This window comes from Heterocephalus glaber, unplaced genomic scaffold, assembly GCF_053883595.1.
Source record: "Heterocephalus glaber isolate CG9 unplaced genomic scaffold, H.glaber_assembly_v1.0 deba00001509, whole genome shotgun sequence".
Lineage (NCBI taxonomy): Eukaryota > Metazoa > Chordata > Mammalia > Rodentia > Bathyergidae > Heterocephalus > Heterocephalus glaber.
This window is the reverse complement of record NW_028258325.1, coordinates 788,899-804,337: the sequence shown is the minus strand read 5'-3', so window position 1 is coordinate 804,337 and position 15,439 is coordinate 788,899. Positions and strand designations below refer to the sequence as shown.

Genomic DNA, 15,439 nt, shown 5'->3' with positions numbered 1-15,439 from the left:
GCAATGCTGCTGTGCCCAGGAAGCCCCTGGAGGCCAGGATGGCAAGCTCCCTCCGGGCGTTCACCTCGCCTCCCAGCAGCACAGAGCCCTTCACCATGGTGACAGCAGCGAGAAGCCAGGCCCTGTGTGTGGCTATGTGTGGCTGCCTAGCCCGCAGCTGGCAGGGAGAGCAAAGCAGACCCTGGAGTCAAAAACACTCACACAGAAATGAGAAATAGAAAGCCATTTTATTAACACGTTTTACATTTACAGTTTATTAGCTAATCAACATCAACATGCAAAAATAAGCGCTAGATACAAACCTCTACAATATGGTGCGTGAACTACAGGTTCGTGTGTCTGAAACCCCTCAGTACTTGGGAACAGCATTGAGACTCCAGGGTTACCGAGCCATCAGCAAGGCCTCTGCAGAAATGCGGTCCAGTGGATTTCCACGTGGTACATTCTCGAAGCAGGAAGTAAGGCGACGCAGAGGACGAGACCCGAACCTGCGCACACGGCGGCCAGGACACTGAGCCCTCCAGCCCTGGGGGCGCACAGCTCTGGGTGAAGTCGGGAGAGGCCCCCGCGCTGTGTCAGAGTCCTCACCCCGGCCACGGCCAGCACTCAGGAAAGGACCAGCCCATTCCTCAAGCTCCCGAGTCTCATCGTCAGCAGGTGGAGGAGACTGAGAAACACGGGAGCTCACTCCTGTTTTTGAGATGTTCCAGAGTCCCTCACTGTCAGGTCAGTCAGTGGAGAAGCTCCTCTGAGAGGTGCAGTACTTGTGGAAGCATCAGAGTTGACGTATGTTACAAAATCCTACCGATCAAAATGTTGCTTTCAATTACAAACTCATCAAATCTTACTTCCTCTCTCCCTAAGTATTTGTTGTTGCTCACTGATCTTTGGTCGCAAGAAACAGAAACTCCGCGGCAGGCTGGGGTCAGGGACAGGAGGAGGGTGCGGCCCAAGGCGTACACTTGAGAACTCAGCCTACATGATGTACACCTTCTCGGCCTGTGAGAAGTGGAAGACTTCTTTGGTTCTTGGGCAAACAACTTTATCATCTTGACGGATAGAAAGCAGAGACTGAAAAAGACCAGGAATACATTAGGACAGGAAGTGCAACGCCTTGAGGATTTCCAGGGAAACCCATGTGAGGACCCCCAGGGAAGAGACCCCACATCCTGCACACACTGTCTGGGGTGCACTTGTCACAGAGCCTTGGGGCTGCTCAGCTGCGGCTCTGGCCTCATCCATCTTGGATCGAGGCAAGTGCAGCCCAGCACCCGCCCGCCCTGCCCAGGGCAGCCTGCAGCACCCTATTCTCTCACGTTGTAGCCGTAGACGTAGCCGTTGGGCAGCATCATGGGCGGGTTGTTCTCATTCATCACATCGCCAGAGATCTTGCAGACCAGGCGGGAGTTGGCACAGTGGGCCATGGGCAGGGGCTGGGCCAGCTTGTTCAGGGAGCGGCTGCACACTGGGCAGTCAGGGCTCTTGGAGCTGCCGTCCTCCTTGTAGCACTGTCTGTGCACAGGGTTAAGGAAGGGCCAGGCGCCGCCGGGAAACAGGCACGCTGTGGCACTCACCACAGGCACCATGCGGAAAGCAAACACGGCTAATGAGGGTATGCAGCTCTGGGCAACCAGACAGCATACTGCAGCCTGACCCCCAAAGCAGCCATGGCACCTTGACCTGCTGGCCTCTGGCAGGACCTGAGGCTTGGGCCCAGGTCCCTCAAATTCCTACAAGGATCTGTACTGGGCTTGGAGGTCACACAGGGTCAGCCGCCTGGCCCCAAGGACTCCTGGGAGCACAGCAGCACCAGGGATCAGGAGATGAAGCCACATGGGCCCACAGACTGAGCTCTCAGACCCCCTAGCCATCTCAGCATTGCACAAGCTCAACACAGGGAAAACGTGGTCTGCACGTGGGACGTGGCACCTGTCCTGGGGGTACTGTGCTAAGGCATGAGCACGGCCAGGAACCTGACCACTGGACAGGGAGGATACGGTGTCTTGATCGCTGAGAGGCCAGCCTGCAGAGTGAGCGTGAACACAGAGCTGTTCCCCAGCTGGTGCAGGCGGTAGTTGTCGTATCGGAATTGCTGGATCAGCATCCGCCACCGAGCCGGGTCCAGAAGGTCCTGGAAGAGACAGGCAGGGGTGCTGGGAACCCCTGGGGAGACCTACAGGGACACCTGGCAGTGCAGTTGTGGGGTTGAGATGCACAGACACACCCCAGCCTGACTCAGCACCCCTGCAGGGCCTGTGGCCTAACTTTCTGGAACAGCTGCCTGTCCACACGCCCACTGGCCTGCTCTGCAGTGAGAATCCCAAGGCCTGTGACAGACAGGTCTCCCAGGTAGGAAGCACAGCAGGGCAGAGGGAGCCGCAGAGTACCACAGCTTCAAGGGAGAAGTCATGCTCCAGAGAATAGCACTGGATGGAAAAAAGCAGCTACAACTACCTCTGCTGAAGATGGAGAAGAGAAAGCCAGACGTGGGTCATGTCCAAGAGACAGAGATGGAGGGAGAGGGAGGGAAAAGGAGAGAGACACGGGGCGGGGGGCAGACAGAGAAGCTGCGGGGCACCGGCCACTCATCCTGGGCAGTGGGGGCAAACCTATGGCACCTGTGTGCAACAGGCTGCTTGCATCATTGAAAGCTCTGTTACTGTGTTTTTCTTTTAATGAGTTGTTTTCTCTAAAACCTCGGTATTTAGGTTTAATTGCAGTGTTGGCATTCTGCGGCAAATAAGGGTTTTGGGTTGCAGTTTGGGCTCTCATCTCTAAAAGGTTCACCATCACTGGTACAGGGTAATGACACAACTTCAACCGTTCTTTCGGAGTCTTATTTTTCATCTTATTCTTATGAGAGGAAAGTCTGTCTGGGATTAGACCGACAGCCCAGAAGGCTCTCACAGAAGCGATAGCTCGTGGCTCCGTCCTGAAGCTTTTCGTACCAAGGCCTCGCAGCCCCTGCCTCCCGCCAACAAATCCTTGCTCCAAGTGTCTGGTGACCCAAGACTCAAAGGCGGGGCATTCTGCTCTCTGGGCCCAGTGACTGCCGCGGTCCTTTTCATCCAGGACACCTGCGTTCTCAGCTCTCCTTTAAGCTCACTGTACCCCAAGCCACCTGCTTCCCACGAGCCAACTTTGCCCCATGTGAATCTTGGTCTCTGTCTTCCCTGTCACTGAATTCCTCTGAGATCATGGACGGGGAAAGACATATGTGATGGGCTCTGCCTGTCACCCAGCTCGACTTGGCACAGGCAGGAGGTGGCAGTGCATGCAGTGGGACCATGGCCGCCTCAGGGAGGAGGGATAGACTGACCACACTGCAACCCAGAAGCATTGCTCAGAGTGGGCGGGCCTCTCCTGCTTCCTGACAGTCTCCTCCAGAGCAGTAAGAGAGACCCAAGAGGCCGATTTAAGACACCAGAGTTCAGATCCAGCACCTGACCATCTGTGAGGGGCTGTGTGAGTTCCGGCAGGGCAGGAAGCTCCAGCAACAGCTTCGAGGACCTGAGACCCAACCCTGCAAACCCTGTGAGCAAGGAACTGCCCTTCCACCCTTCCCAGAAACTGAACACAAACATGGAGCGCACCAGGCCCGAGACTCAGCCATGTGCTCAGGGCCAGCTCAGTGACAGGCCAGGCCCCACGGCAGCCCTCGAGCCCAGAGCGTAGGGGCCTCCACGGGGAGGCAGCAGGCCCTCCAGGGAACCAGACAAAGGGGACCGTCGCTCACTGAAGGAAGGAGAACCCCACACAGAAGGGGTGATCTGGACAACGGCCCCCTGATACCCACAGCAAGCACCAGACACGGGAGAGAGACATGCAGGAGACACCAGGGCTGCAGAGCTCCTGAGCCCGGACCCATGTCCCTCTGCAGGGCATGTGGCAGCCCTGCCCTCATGTGGCACAGGGGCTACCTTGTACGGGGAAATGTGCGTGTCTGGTGGGAAGGCCAGCATGCCCATGACCTGGCGGACCTCGTCCAGCTGGCTGCCCTCCGCCTGGCTGAAGTGCTTCCTCGCGTGTCTGAAAAGCAAACGTTGGCATGCTTCAGTCTGCATGTCACCGCTGAGGGCTGTGCTGATGGGCCTCACATCTGAATCAGGCACAGGAAGCCCTCAGCCCCCGAGAGCTCTGGCGGGCAGGGCTGTGGTGCCCCTGACCCCTCTGTGGCAGCCCCACTCAGGCCTGGACCAGGCCCTGCAGCTGCCCACCCACCCGCAGCTCTGCCTTGTGTGCTGGCAGACACGTCGTGGTCTTCCCGTGTGATGTGCACAGCCGGTCCCCCGGGCTGCCTGGCGTTGGTCTCCGAGGTCCACTGGCTGGCCAGGAACTGCCTCATACACCCCGGTCCTCTGCCACCTCTGCACTGAGCCCCTCAGAGTAAGCCCGTCCCCATGGCCAGTGACATGGTGCCTGTGGCCCTGCATCCCCACACTGTGAGGAACAAGACATGCACTAGGGAAACAAACCTGACACCCAAGGGGACGCAAACCTGGATGGGGCTGGAGGTGGGGGAGCGGCAGGGGCACCAAGAGGGCACAGCGAGGAGTCGATGTGACAGGGCTCGAGGGAGCAGGAAGGGAGCCCCACAGCGGCCACCCGCCGGACAAGCAGGGAGCGAGAGTGACACGAAGGGCTTCTCTTGTGCCGCGGCGGGCACCGAAGCCAGGGCCTCGCTCTAACTCAGAGCTACATCCCCAGCGCTTTTTAACACTGCATTTCGAGACCCAGCCCCACTAGGTCACCCAGCCTGGCCAAGCCTGAGTTGACCGGGTGTGCCACGTTGCCCGACTGAGGTTTTCCTTAGTGTGCAAAGTACACGTGACACCCGGGGGGCTGCACACTGCACTCGGCAGGCCACGCTGCAGGGGGGTGTCGGCCAGCCCGCAGCCCACCTCACACCCACGCCCTGCAGGTCCATGCACACCTGGGCACCGGGGTCAGGCACCTGTCCTACTCATTTATTAAAAATGAAAGTCCAGGAGTCAGAGCCCAGCCTGGGCACTGGGACATCATCTCCAAATACATTCAGTTTTAAAACAAGAATTTTTGTTTTTGGAACTGGGGATTGAACTTGGGACCTTCTACTTGTGAGGTAAGCGCCAGAACCACTGAGCTAAATCCCTGGCCATTAAAATAAGAATTTAAAAAATATTCCAAAGCAGTCCCAGCAGCTCCTGCACCTGTGTCCACCACACCATTTGCCGACCCAGCCCAGGCTGCTTCCCAGGGCCTGGCAGCAGGGAGACCACCTCCCTCTGCTCACACACGGAAACCCACCCTCACTGGCCAGCCCCAGTCCCTGCTCCTGGAAAAGCAGCCTGGGGCAGAGCCCTGCTCCAGCCCTCCTGAGCCCAGCCCTCCCACCCGACCCTCCCCAAGCAGCTCACAAGATCCTCCAGTCAGTTTCTGCCTCCACCCCGGGACCCTGCAGAGCATTCTGGCCAGGTTATCCTTGTGACTCAATGTAGAAATAGTTTTGCTGTTTTTCTTATACCCACTTATGGCAAGGAAATTCAGGAAATAGAAGTAAAGTCCTTCAGCACATCTGCCTACCCTGCCATGCTGGGGCTTTTTTTGGGGGGGTACTGGGGATCGAACTTGGGACCTTCCGCTTGCGAGGCAGGCGGCAGGACCACTGAGCTAAATCCCGGCACCCACCGTGCTGTTTTAAGAGTTGCAATGGAGTTTTTCTCCCTGTTGGCCTGCTCGTCTCACCCTGATGACGTCCCAGGCACTGCTGTCTGACCACTGGGAGCACAGAGCAGGAGCCCAGACACCCGGATGCCCTCCTGCTCCCCTTCACCCCTCCAGCAGGGCCAGACACCTCCGGGACACCCAGGCTGTTTGCCTGCAAGGTAGTGCTAGGGTGGAGAAGCAACAGGCACTTCGAGGTGGTCCCGTCCAGGCAGGGGCTGAGGTTCTCCAACTCCCTGGCTGACCTGGTGGCCGAGACCCTCAGAGGGAAGCAGGCAGGCGGGCCTGGCGGGTGGCACCCTGTGGACACAGGCGCCAAGGAGCAGGAGTCCTGACAGGAAGGGGACACTGTCCTTCCCTCACAGCTGCACCACCACCACTCGGGGACAATGCCTCATCGCCTGGCAGGCCCTGTGCCTGTGGCTGCACAAGTGAGCTCCTGGCCGGAGTCATCAACCCAGCACAGCCCGGGGCACAGGGCAGGACGCCACCTCGTGGCCTCTGGGTATACCCTGCACCCCACTTGCACCCAGCACTGCCCGTGCCTGCTGGGGCACCTTGTGGGAGGCTTCACTGACACCCTCCCCAGCAGACCCTCCAGCTGGACCCAAGTCTCAGACGGGCACCATGGGCCAACACTTCCACCAGAGCTTTGCCTAGCACCCCTGCACTGGGCGATCTCTGTCCTTGGTGCTGTCCTCTCTGCTCCAAGCCCTGGGCTTAACTGCACAGGAGCCTCAGCAAAGCTGCAGTGAGAAGACCCGAGTGCAACGACACCACCCAGGCCAGGCACCAGGCACTTCACCAGGCATGGCTTCCCATCTCAGGGCCTCTGGCTCATGAGAAGCAGGGGGACGTTGGGGTACACCCTCCTCCTCTACCCGGACACCATGCATCTGTCCAAAAGAGGCCGAACAGGCTGGGTGGGACTCCCCAGAAAGAGGGCTACAGCCATTGAGTACTCCTGCTGCTGGAGTGATGGCACCACCCAAGGGGGAAGCCTGACCCAGAGCCCAGGCCACCGGCTCACTGGATGGGCCCCCAGCACAGCCACATGGGGCTGGGGAGTCCCACCCCATCTCAGGCACGGCAAGATGCAGCTGCCGCATTGGCAGGGCATGGTGGGGAGGGAAGAGAGCCGCCCAGGGCATCCTGTCTTCCATCACAAACCCCAGTGTGTGACCACCTACCTCACGGCATCCAGGCGCTTGTTCTGCCGCACGAGCTCGATAAACTCCTGGATCCTGAGGCTGAACTCCAGGCAGCTCTGGGGACAGATAACAGGAGTCTCAGATGGCAGCACAGGCTCCCAGGCAGCACTCACACGTTCCAGGCAGGCCCTTCAAAGGACGCCAGAGCCCTCAACAGGCACCACCCTAGAGCAGATGCCTCCTGGGGACCATCGTGACTCTGGCTGATGGGCCAGACATGTGGTGTGGCCACGGTGATGTGGACACTGTGTGTCACCCTGGGGGCGCAGGAGTGGAGACACCGCCCAAGCTCCCTAGCCTGTGTTGAAAGGTGTCACCAGGCATGGGCAGAGGCCAGAGACCTGGGGGAGAACTGCAGCTCTCACCAGGGCTGCATGGTGCCTGGGTCACCCCGATCACCCCAGTCACATGAGCACCCTCGCCTCCCCCAAATGCAGCCAGGCCTCAGACGCAGTGCGCTTCCCATCTGCCCTCCTGGGTACACCGCTGCCCATGCCATGGCCTGTGCTGGGGGATCCAGACGACCCCTCGTCTTGATGCCTGCAGGAGACAGTGACCCCATGGTGGGTGCTGGGTGGGCCGGACCATGGTGGCAGCCAGGAAGAATGAAAGACATACAGGTGAGGGAGCCAGGCAGATGCCAGGGAAACACTGAGGCAGTGGCAGGAGGCCACTAGTGCAGAGGCCCAGTGCCTTCCTGGGGCAGGAGGCTCCTGCCTGACCTGAAGGCTGGGCTGGCCAGGACCAGGGAAGGTGGGGAAGGCGGCTGTCATAAAGACAGGAGCCCAGGACCTGCAGGAGTCGAGAGCTCTGGGTCAGCCCACGGGAAGGGAGCTCCATGCCAGAGGGGAGGGTTGGGCAGCTGGGAGCCTAGTGCTGTCTCTAGGGGCTGCAGTGACTGACGGATGTTGCGGAGCACAGGGACAGGCAGTCTACGGGGAACCTGGCGTGCAGATCCAATCTGGGCAGGAAGTGTGGCTGGGGTCAGCAGGATGACCTCCAGCAATCGCGGGGAAAGCGGGCCCCACACTCTACTTCCACTAGCAGCAGCAGCCAGCGACAAGCAGGCCACGGGGCCCTACCCACGGCCCCATGGCATCTACTCAGCCAGTGGGTCAACCAGCTCAGCATCTGCACTGACACCCAGGACTCCCAAAAGCTCACCCAGGCCCACGGCGCCTCCTCACCAGGCTCACTCGTTCCAGGGACCCCCAACCCCTCGCATAACCAGCTCCACCCCGGCCACCACCTGGTGTCCCCATGCCGCTCCACACCCATGGCACAACCATACAGGGTATCTGTCACCTGGACAGGAGGTGACACGGTGGGCTTTCCTGTCCCCTCTGTACCTAGGCAGAGGAGCAAAGGGCCTCCTCCAAGCTGGGCAGGAGTCGTCTGACTGCCAAGGTGGGGCCATCGCTGCAGGCCAAAGAGAGGACAGCGCACCACAGGGCTCTGGGAGGGGCCCATGGGTGAGTGGACAGCAGCAGGGTGCAAGGGAGACCCATTCTCCTGGCCCCACCTACTTTCTAGGGCACCCACTGGCTGTTGCAGCTGCAGGTGGGCACAGCAGCAGGCTCTGCCTAAAGCAGGAAGAAGCACAAAGCTTCACAAAGCTGCACAAAGCTCTGAGAGGAGCAGCACTGTGTGTCCACACTGTCCTGGTTGCAGGGTACCTGCAGACAGTGCCGACAGGGAGGTTCATCTGCACAGTGGGAATCGGCCTCAGCCCTGATCTATAGACCCCACAGACCCGAGGCCTCCGTGCTCCCCCTTACGTGTGACATGGAGACACACAGCACCCACCCATATCCCTGCTTCAGGGCTCCTCAGGATCTAGGCACCCAAGTCAATTCAACAGACAATCACTTGCTACCCTGTTACTTTAAGCTCACTTCCAACTCAGTGGAAGTCAGGTGTCAGAAGCTTTTCCTGCCTAGATGTGCCCCGCTGTGCTCTGAGCGAGCTGTGAGCACACAGTGTGGCCCTTCCCTGGCTCCTGCCCCCCTCGGTGTGTGTGCGTGTCATATGTGCACGTGTGGACTGCCTTGCTGCCCAACCTGACACGGGACATGACCTCGCTCGGCTGCCGTGTGTGCAGCCAGCACCCCGTACCGTTCAGACCTGCATGCCTGGGGCTCCCCGTGGCCACACGTGCACCTACCATGGGCCCCAAGAGACATGCTAGGTGCCGGGGCCTGTGGAAACAGAGGTAACTCTCATGCCAAACGGAACGCCGTCCCTGAACAGAGTCCTTGGGAGGGAGGGATGGAGCTGTACCTTGGCCGAGGACTGCAAACCAATGCTCCTTTCCTTTCAGGGTTTCCATACCAAGATCCTCAACCTCTTTAGGGGAGCTGCCGGCAGCTCTACTCTCTCACTCATCTTTGCCTCGTGCTCACCTTGGAGGCCCTGAGTGGCACAGTGTGTGTCACCCCAACAGGCTCGCCAGGTGGGGCACAGCAGGCTCACTCAGGAAACAAAACCGTCTCTCCTGTGGAGGCAGGGGCTGTGGATGAAGGTCAGCCCTTCCGCCAGCACTGGTACGACACCATCCTTCAGTACAGTTGAACCTGTGGCTCAGGCCACCGTATCTGAAAGCTGCTGTGGCCTCTAGGAAGTGTGCATCAATGGAAGCCACAGCCCACAGTGTGCGGCCCATGGGATGACTACCTCTGGGCTACTTTTGGTGGGTGCGAGTGAGCGGGGGCGCCCAGAGCCACGCGATGCAACCACAGCAGCCACTAATGTGCTGCACACACAGTGGGGCTCTGTGCAGGCCCAGCTCCCCCAGGGCCTCAACAAACCTGTGGAGGAGCCAATTCCTCCCCTGGGTAGAACACCGCCCTGAACACCCCAATCAGTATCGCCAAGGACCACAAACCAGCAGGCAGGGTGTGCTGGGCTCTGGCAGGTGGTGCAGCCCTCCGCCTCTCCCCGCAGGGGCGCCCCAGCCCCACCCCAGGGAGCCCCCAGCACCTTCATCTTCCGGAGCCGGGACTTGTTGTCATGGCACCAGGCCAGGCAAGTGGTTGTCTCGCGCCTCTCCAGGGACTCTTCCACTTCTTTGGCTGTCAGGAACATCTCGATATTCACTAGGTCCTGGGGAAGGGGCAGCTGGGTCAGAGCACGCTGGGCATCGGTCCTATCCTCCCTTCCCAGCCCCGAGCCCCCAGCAGCCAGTCCCGGGCTGTGCTTTCAGCAGGTGCCGGGGAACTCACACAGGGCAGACACCTGCTGCTCCAGGAGCCACACCACACCTGGGTACGACCTCCCAGGCCCCCAGCATGGGCTACAGTCCTCCAGGCCTCTCGCACAGGTAAGGCCCCTAAAGGAGGATTTTGCTTTCTGTGGCAGAAGCTCCCAGCAGGGAGGGGCCGGCAGTGGCCTCACTGTGAAACCCAGACAACAGCAGCAGGAGGCGGAGAGCCCACGGGGACACGGCCCGCTCTAAGGGCTTCTCTGCAGCCCACAAGGACAGTCCCAGGACACAGATGGGTACCCGCCATGCTCCACCACTGTGCGCCCTCCACCCACGAGGCACCATGGCAGCAAGGGCTCTGCCCGGATGCAGACGGCCACCGGCCCGTGCGGCACCCTGGGCTGCCCCATCTCAGCCCCTGCCCGAAGACCTGGACCAGAGCACCCAAAGCTCGTTTCCTGCGTTTTCATCTCATCACGTAGTTCGGGCTAGCCTCGAGCTGTGCTGCGATCTTGGGGTTTACAGGCGTGTGCCACCACACCCGGCTACTTCTATCTCATTTCCAAAACGTAGTGTTTTGGAGGGGTACTGGGAGGGAGTGGGGCTCCCGACGCCTCAGAGCCTGTGCTCCATGGGACGGGCCAAACACAGCCACAGATGCTGTACTCGGAGGACCCTCACGGGTCCAGGCCCCCGGGATCGCGGGGCCAGGACTACCAGCAAGGACCATGACAGGAAAAGCAGTGCCCACTCATCAGGTGGTAGGTGGGGACACAACCTGAGGAAAACAGAAACTTCAGATGCTACTTGTGTGTCTGAATGGATTCGAGCAAAGCCATACAAACGGAAATCAGTGCCCGTGGCTCCTAGCTGGGCAGAAAGCAGGGCGCCTGGCCAGCACCCGAGGGCTGCTGGGACTGAGGTATGGTCAGAGTCCTCATCAGCACCACAGCCGGAGCCCCCATACCACACCTGCAGGACAGGTGGGCTCTCGTCCACACAGCCACAGCCAAGGGCCGGCCGGCATGGGGTGGGTGGGACACGTGGAGCCCCTCTGCTAACACGGTGAAGATGAGCCCGTAAGTGACACAGTCAGTCAATGTCCCACCCGTACTGCCCCTGTGTCTGACAAGCAGTGAGCAATACAAGCTAAAAAGCACACTTCACCAACAGCACAGCAGTCACAGCCAGAGTTATAAGAAAATTAAAAGGAAAGCAAGCAGCCCACTCACAGGCTCAGTACAGGATGCTGCTGGGTCCAGTGCACTGGCTGTATCTGGTCATGGCTCAGGGCAGTGGAGTGAGCAGGCCTCCCGGGGCTGAGTGGGTGCCACCGCTGCAGGGCCAGCTCTTTAAAGGGTAGGCCGCCCCTACCAAGAGCACGGCATAGTGACGACAGTGCCTCGGGGAATAGGAGCTGAGAGGACCGACTGCTCAGTGTGCTACATTAGATGGCTTTGTCTGGCTCAGCCACAGGCCCTTCTGCAGCAGTAAGGCCCTGCCGAGATACTTCCAAGGTTTGTTCCTTTGTTCTGTCCTTCCACACAGGACAGCCAATGTTTGGCACAGGGGCTCCCACCTGGATCTCGGCACCGCCTCCCCAGGGCTCCTAGCACCAGGTGAGCCTTTCAGAGCTGCCCTAGGTGTGAGGATCCTGAGCCCATTCCTAACCCTAGCAGAGGGAGCCCTGGTCCTCACATGTCGTATCCCCAGCACACGGCAGCTTCAGCCTCCTGAGCCCTTCCAGCTCCCTTCCATGCCCCCTGTGCAGCTTCATTCCCATCCCCACACTGTGCTCCTTCATGCTGGCCTTGATTACCCACCTCGGGTTGCAGGGAGAGCACAGCCAGGTGTTCAGGACGGTGACCATGGTGAGCACCAAGCAGCTGCCCACCCAGGACGGGCCAGGCAAGAGAGGCAGCAGGCCTGGTGGCCAGTGGAGAGGGGGTGCAGCGGCACAAGGGAGTGGACACAGAAGCTTCGGAGAGCCAGGGACAGAGAGGAAGCTGGTGCGTGTGGCCCACCGACACCAGAGGGGACCTCGAGCTGGCCACCCCAGGCCCAGCTTGGACATACCACACCCCCCAGCATGCAGCAGAGGCCACGCAGAGCACATCTGGCACAGCGGCCCTGACAGCAGAGGAGAGGAGGAGAGGGCTCAGCCGCACCCAGCACTGAGGAGGCCTCCTACACCACCAGGCACCCACAACACTGGCACCAGCAGAGCCAGACAGAGAACTCACTGCTCGTGAGAAGCCGGAGCCCTGACAGGGAGCAGACAGGAATGCGCCTGTGCACACCCCTGGGAGGGAGGCCGGGCAAAGCCCTTCCCCTGACCCAGGGGGGCCAGAGCCGCTCCTCGGGCCTGCAGGGAATGGGGGCCCCACCTCAATGCCACTCTGGCGCGCCAGCTTCACGGCTGTGTTGTAGTAGCCGCAGCGCAGCAAGTGCTCCACCATCATGCGGTCCATGCGCTTCCGCTTCCACAGGCTGGCCGCCGCCGGCTGGTCACTGCTGTGCTCCTTGAGGTGCTCGATCCTGCGCTTGCACAGCTTGGCGCTCTCATCCTCCGCTTGGATGGACTCCACCGCCTGCCACAGGAGAGCCACATCAGGGTGGGGACACCCACAGCCCCACGGCAAGATGGGGACGCAGGTGCCAGTCCCGAGGGCTCGTGAGAAGACAAGCAGGGACTGCAGAGGCAGAGCTGGGGCATCAGGATTGCACAACAGGAATCAAAGGGACGGGGTGGACGTTTGTGCCTGGGCCGGGCTACATCTGGCCAGCAATAGCTGGCAGGCATGGGAGGCCCCACCACCTGGCCTGGTGCTGGTGCCTCTCTCAGCTATGCCAGTTTATGCTTTCTGCTCTAAGCTGTGTTGCCAGGGGCTCGAGATCTGAAATTTGTTATCCTGCCCTGGTTAATGTTTATCATTATGAAGTGACTTTTAAAATCTTCTCTACCATTTTTTCCTTAAAATCAACTCTGTTTCAAATCAAACCCTAAACAGCAATGTTTTCCAACAGGGCTGCCTAGCACAGCTGCCAGGAACCGTGTTCCTGAAGGCAGTGGGTGCACCGAGGGTCCTCGACCTTGCTGGCCTGTGAACACTGCCCGGCTGGTGCCAGGCTGGTGCTCTCGGCACGCCCTACTGTGAGAAGCCCGCTGCGAGGCTGCTCTTCCCTCAGGAGTGGTCTTGGTCTGGGCTTCAGGGTCACCAGGTGAAGACCCTGCACTGCCTCTTTCTACTGCTGCTGTTCAGCGGGTGTCAAGCAGTGGTTGCTGGTCTGCTCCCTCCGCCACCCCTGCTCCACTCTGGCCGGGACCCGGTCAGAGGCTGCACTCCACCCCACTCCTCCCTGCCCTGCACCTCCACCATCTCTGTGCTGCGTGAGACGTCTCCTCAGACCCATGCTCCAACTCACCAGCTCCTCCTCGAGCTCTGTCTCGCTGCTAACTTGGAGAAGCCAATGGAGAAGCAAACCCTGTGCTTTTCATCTCGGTTGTTTGACTCTCTCTCCCTCCCCGCCCCCGCCACGGTGAAGCTGGGATCAAACTGGGGGCCTCACACACGATGGGCAACACCATCCTTGAAGTGTGGTGCGCGGGCCCTGCGGGTCTCCATCAGGTCCTCCCTTTCCACCGCCCGGGGTCACTGTTCCTTACCCCACCTCTGGGCCAAAGCTCCCGGGCAGCAGCAGTCCCTGGTCTTTCCAGCTCCCTTATCCCTGCCTCCAGTTTGGACTAGTGATTCTTGTATGCCACGTGAGCTTGCTGACACTTCCAGAAAGATGTTTCAGAGCATGCTGCTTTGGGGTTATCTGTAGTAGGTAGATGAGTCCAATGCCTCAGCCTACCAGTCCCAGGAACCAGAAAGCTTGTGTGCACTTCCGAGGTGAAGTCTGAAGATAACAAGCCAAGCTGCCACACAGCCAGCCTCCCGCTGCAGCCCCGGGGACAGCAGCACCCACCTTCCGCTTGAGGACGCTGAGCTTCTCCACCACGCCATCCAGGAGGCTGACCACAGAGTCCACGGCTGGGCAGCCGCTCAGGGTCTTCTCCAGCTCGGCCACCACCATGGTGACGTGGCTCGTCTCCCGGTCGATGTTCTTCTGGGCGGCCCGGAAGCGTTTATTCAGTGTCTCGTAGGGCACCTGGTCAGGGAAGGACAGTGAGAACTGTGGACCGGCATCACACCGGGCCACAGCACACGAGCTCCTCACAGCGCCTGCGGAGGCGATGCCGCCAGCCCTCGGCTCCCACCGAGAAGGTCCGACACAGAACTCGACCAGACCTGCAGACCCATAGTGAGAGGAGGACGTGCCAGGCCCTGCCCTGTCCACGGACGCCAGCAACCCAACTTCCTCAGCGCGCGCTGACACAGCCGCCCCGAAGTTCACTCAAAAGCACCGATGAGGAAACGACCGACAGGAGACAGCGCGGGTCGGGCTTTGCTCCCCAGGCACAGCAGAAAGTGCACCCAACCAAGAGGCTAAGCCAAAGCCATCGACGCCAGGCACGCACTCCTCCTCCTGAGAGATGTCTGCCCTACTCGAAAACTCCTTTCTTGCTGGGCGTGGTGGTACACCCCGCTAATCCCAGCACTCCGGAGGCTGAGGCAGGAGGATCCCTGTGATGTCGAGGCCAGCCTGGGCTGTATAGTGAGTTCAAGACCAGCCTGAACTACACAGTGATGAGGCCCTATCTCAATGGGCCCCCCAAAACAAACAACAAAACAAGAAAAAATTCCTATCCCTACAGAAAACACGGGACATGAGGAAAGGTAAAGAAGGCTAACACTGCCTGGCTGCTCCTCTGGAGACAGCACCGGCAGCCTCCCCGGCCACCAGGCAGACGGGGCCCAGCCCAGCTCCAGTCTTAGCATGGGGCTGCGAGGAGCTGAGCATGTTCATCCTCCGGAGGCCCCAGCAACAGGGGGGACAGACGGTGGGGCAGTGATGGCAAACCTTTTAGAGCTTTCAAAGGTACAAACAGCCTGCTGGGGCACGTGTGCCATAGGCTCGCCGCCACTGCTCCAGGGCCCTGTGGCCCACCAACATTGGCCTGTGGCAGCCAGCTGCTGAGGAAGGAGGCTACAGAGTGGGGTGATGGCAGATGTGGGAAGAGGTCTGCCCCAGGCTCTTCTCCCAAACCCCACTATTCTCCTGGAAGACGGGACACGGGATGGCGGTAAGGCCAGTGCTGTGCTCCAGCCACCACTTGGCACATCTCGCCCACCAGTGCACTCTCTACCAGGGTACCCTGTGGACTCAGCACAGATTCTTCCCATGCACGCCCGTCTCATGGCAGGAAGATGAGCCA

The 15,439-nt window shown here is 60.1% G+C and overlaps 1 protein-coding gene across 5 annotated transcripts in view; it reads right to left on the bottom strand.

Moving 5' to 3' along the window:
• Positions 1–208: 208 nt before the first annotated feature.
• Maea (macrophage erythroblast attacher, E3 ubiquitin ligase) overlaps positions 209–15,439 on the bottom strand; it is a 34,242-nt gene continuing 19,011 nt past the window's right edge. For 3 of the 5 annotated variants that reach the window (XM_004847436.4, XM_021260436.2, XM_013073087.3), the window contains 8 exons: positions 14,089–14,271; positions 12,504–12,707; positions 9,894–10,016; positions 6,894–6,970; positions 3,921–4,029; positions 1,998–2,131; positions 1,317–1,512; positions 209–1,071 (listed from right to left, as the gene is read on the bottom strand). In XM_004847436.4, the coding sequence (XP_004847493.2) occupies positions 976–1,071; positions 1,317–1,512; positions 1,998–2,131; positions 3,921–4,029; positions 6,894–6,970; positions 9,894–10,016; positions 12,504–12,707; positions 14,089–14,271 (1,122 nt within the window). In that variant the 3' untranslated portion in view covers positions 209–975. Of the gene's footprint in view, positions 1,072–1,316; positions 1,513–1,997; positions 2,132–3,920; positions 4,030–6,893; positions 6,971–9,893; positions 10,017–11,348; positions 11,487–11,939; positions 12,708–14,088; positions 14,272–15,439 lie in introns of all 5 variants that reach the window. The other 2 variants (XR_015441237.1, XM_013073088.3) reach the window with 2 other exon arrangements.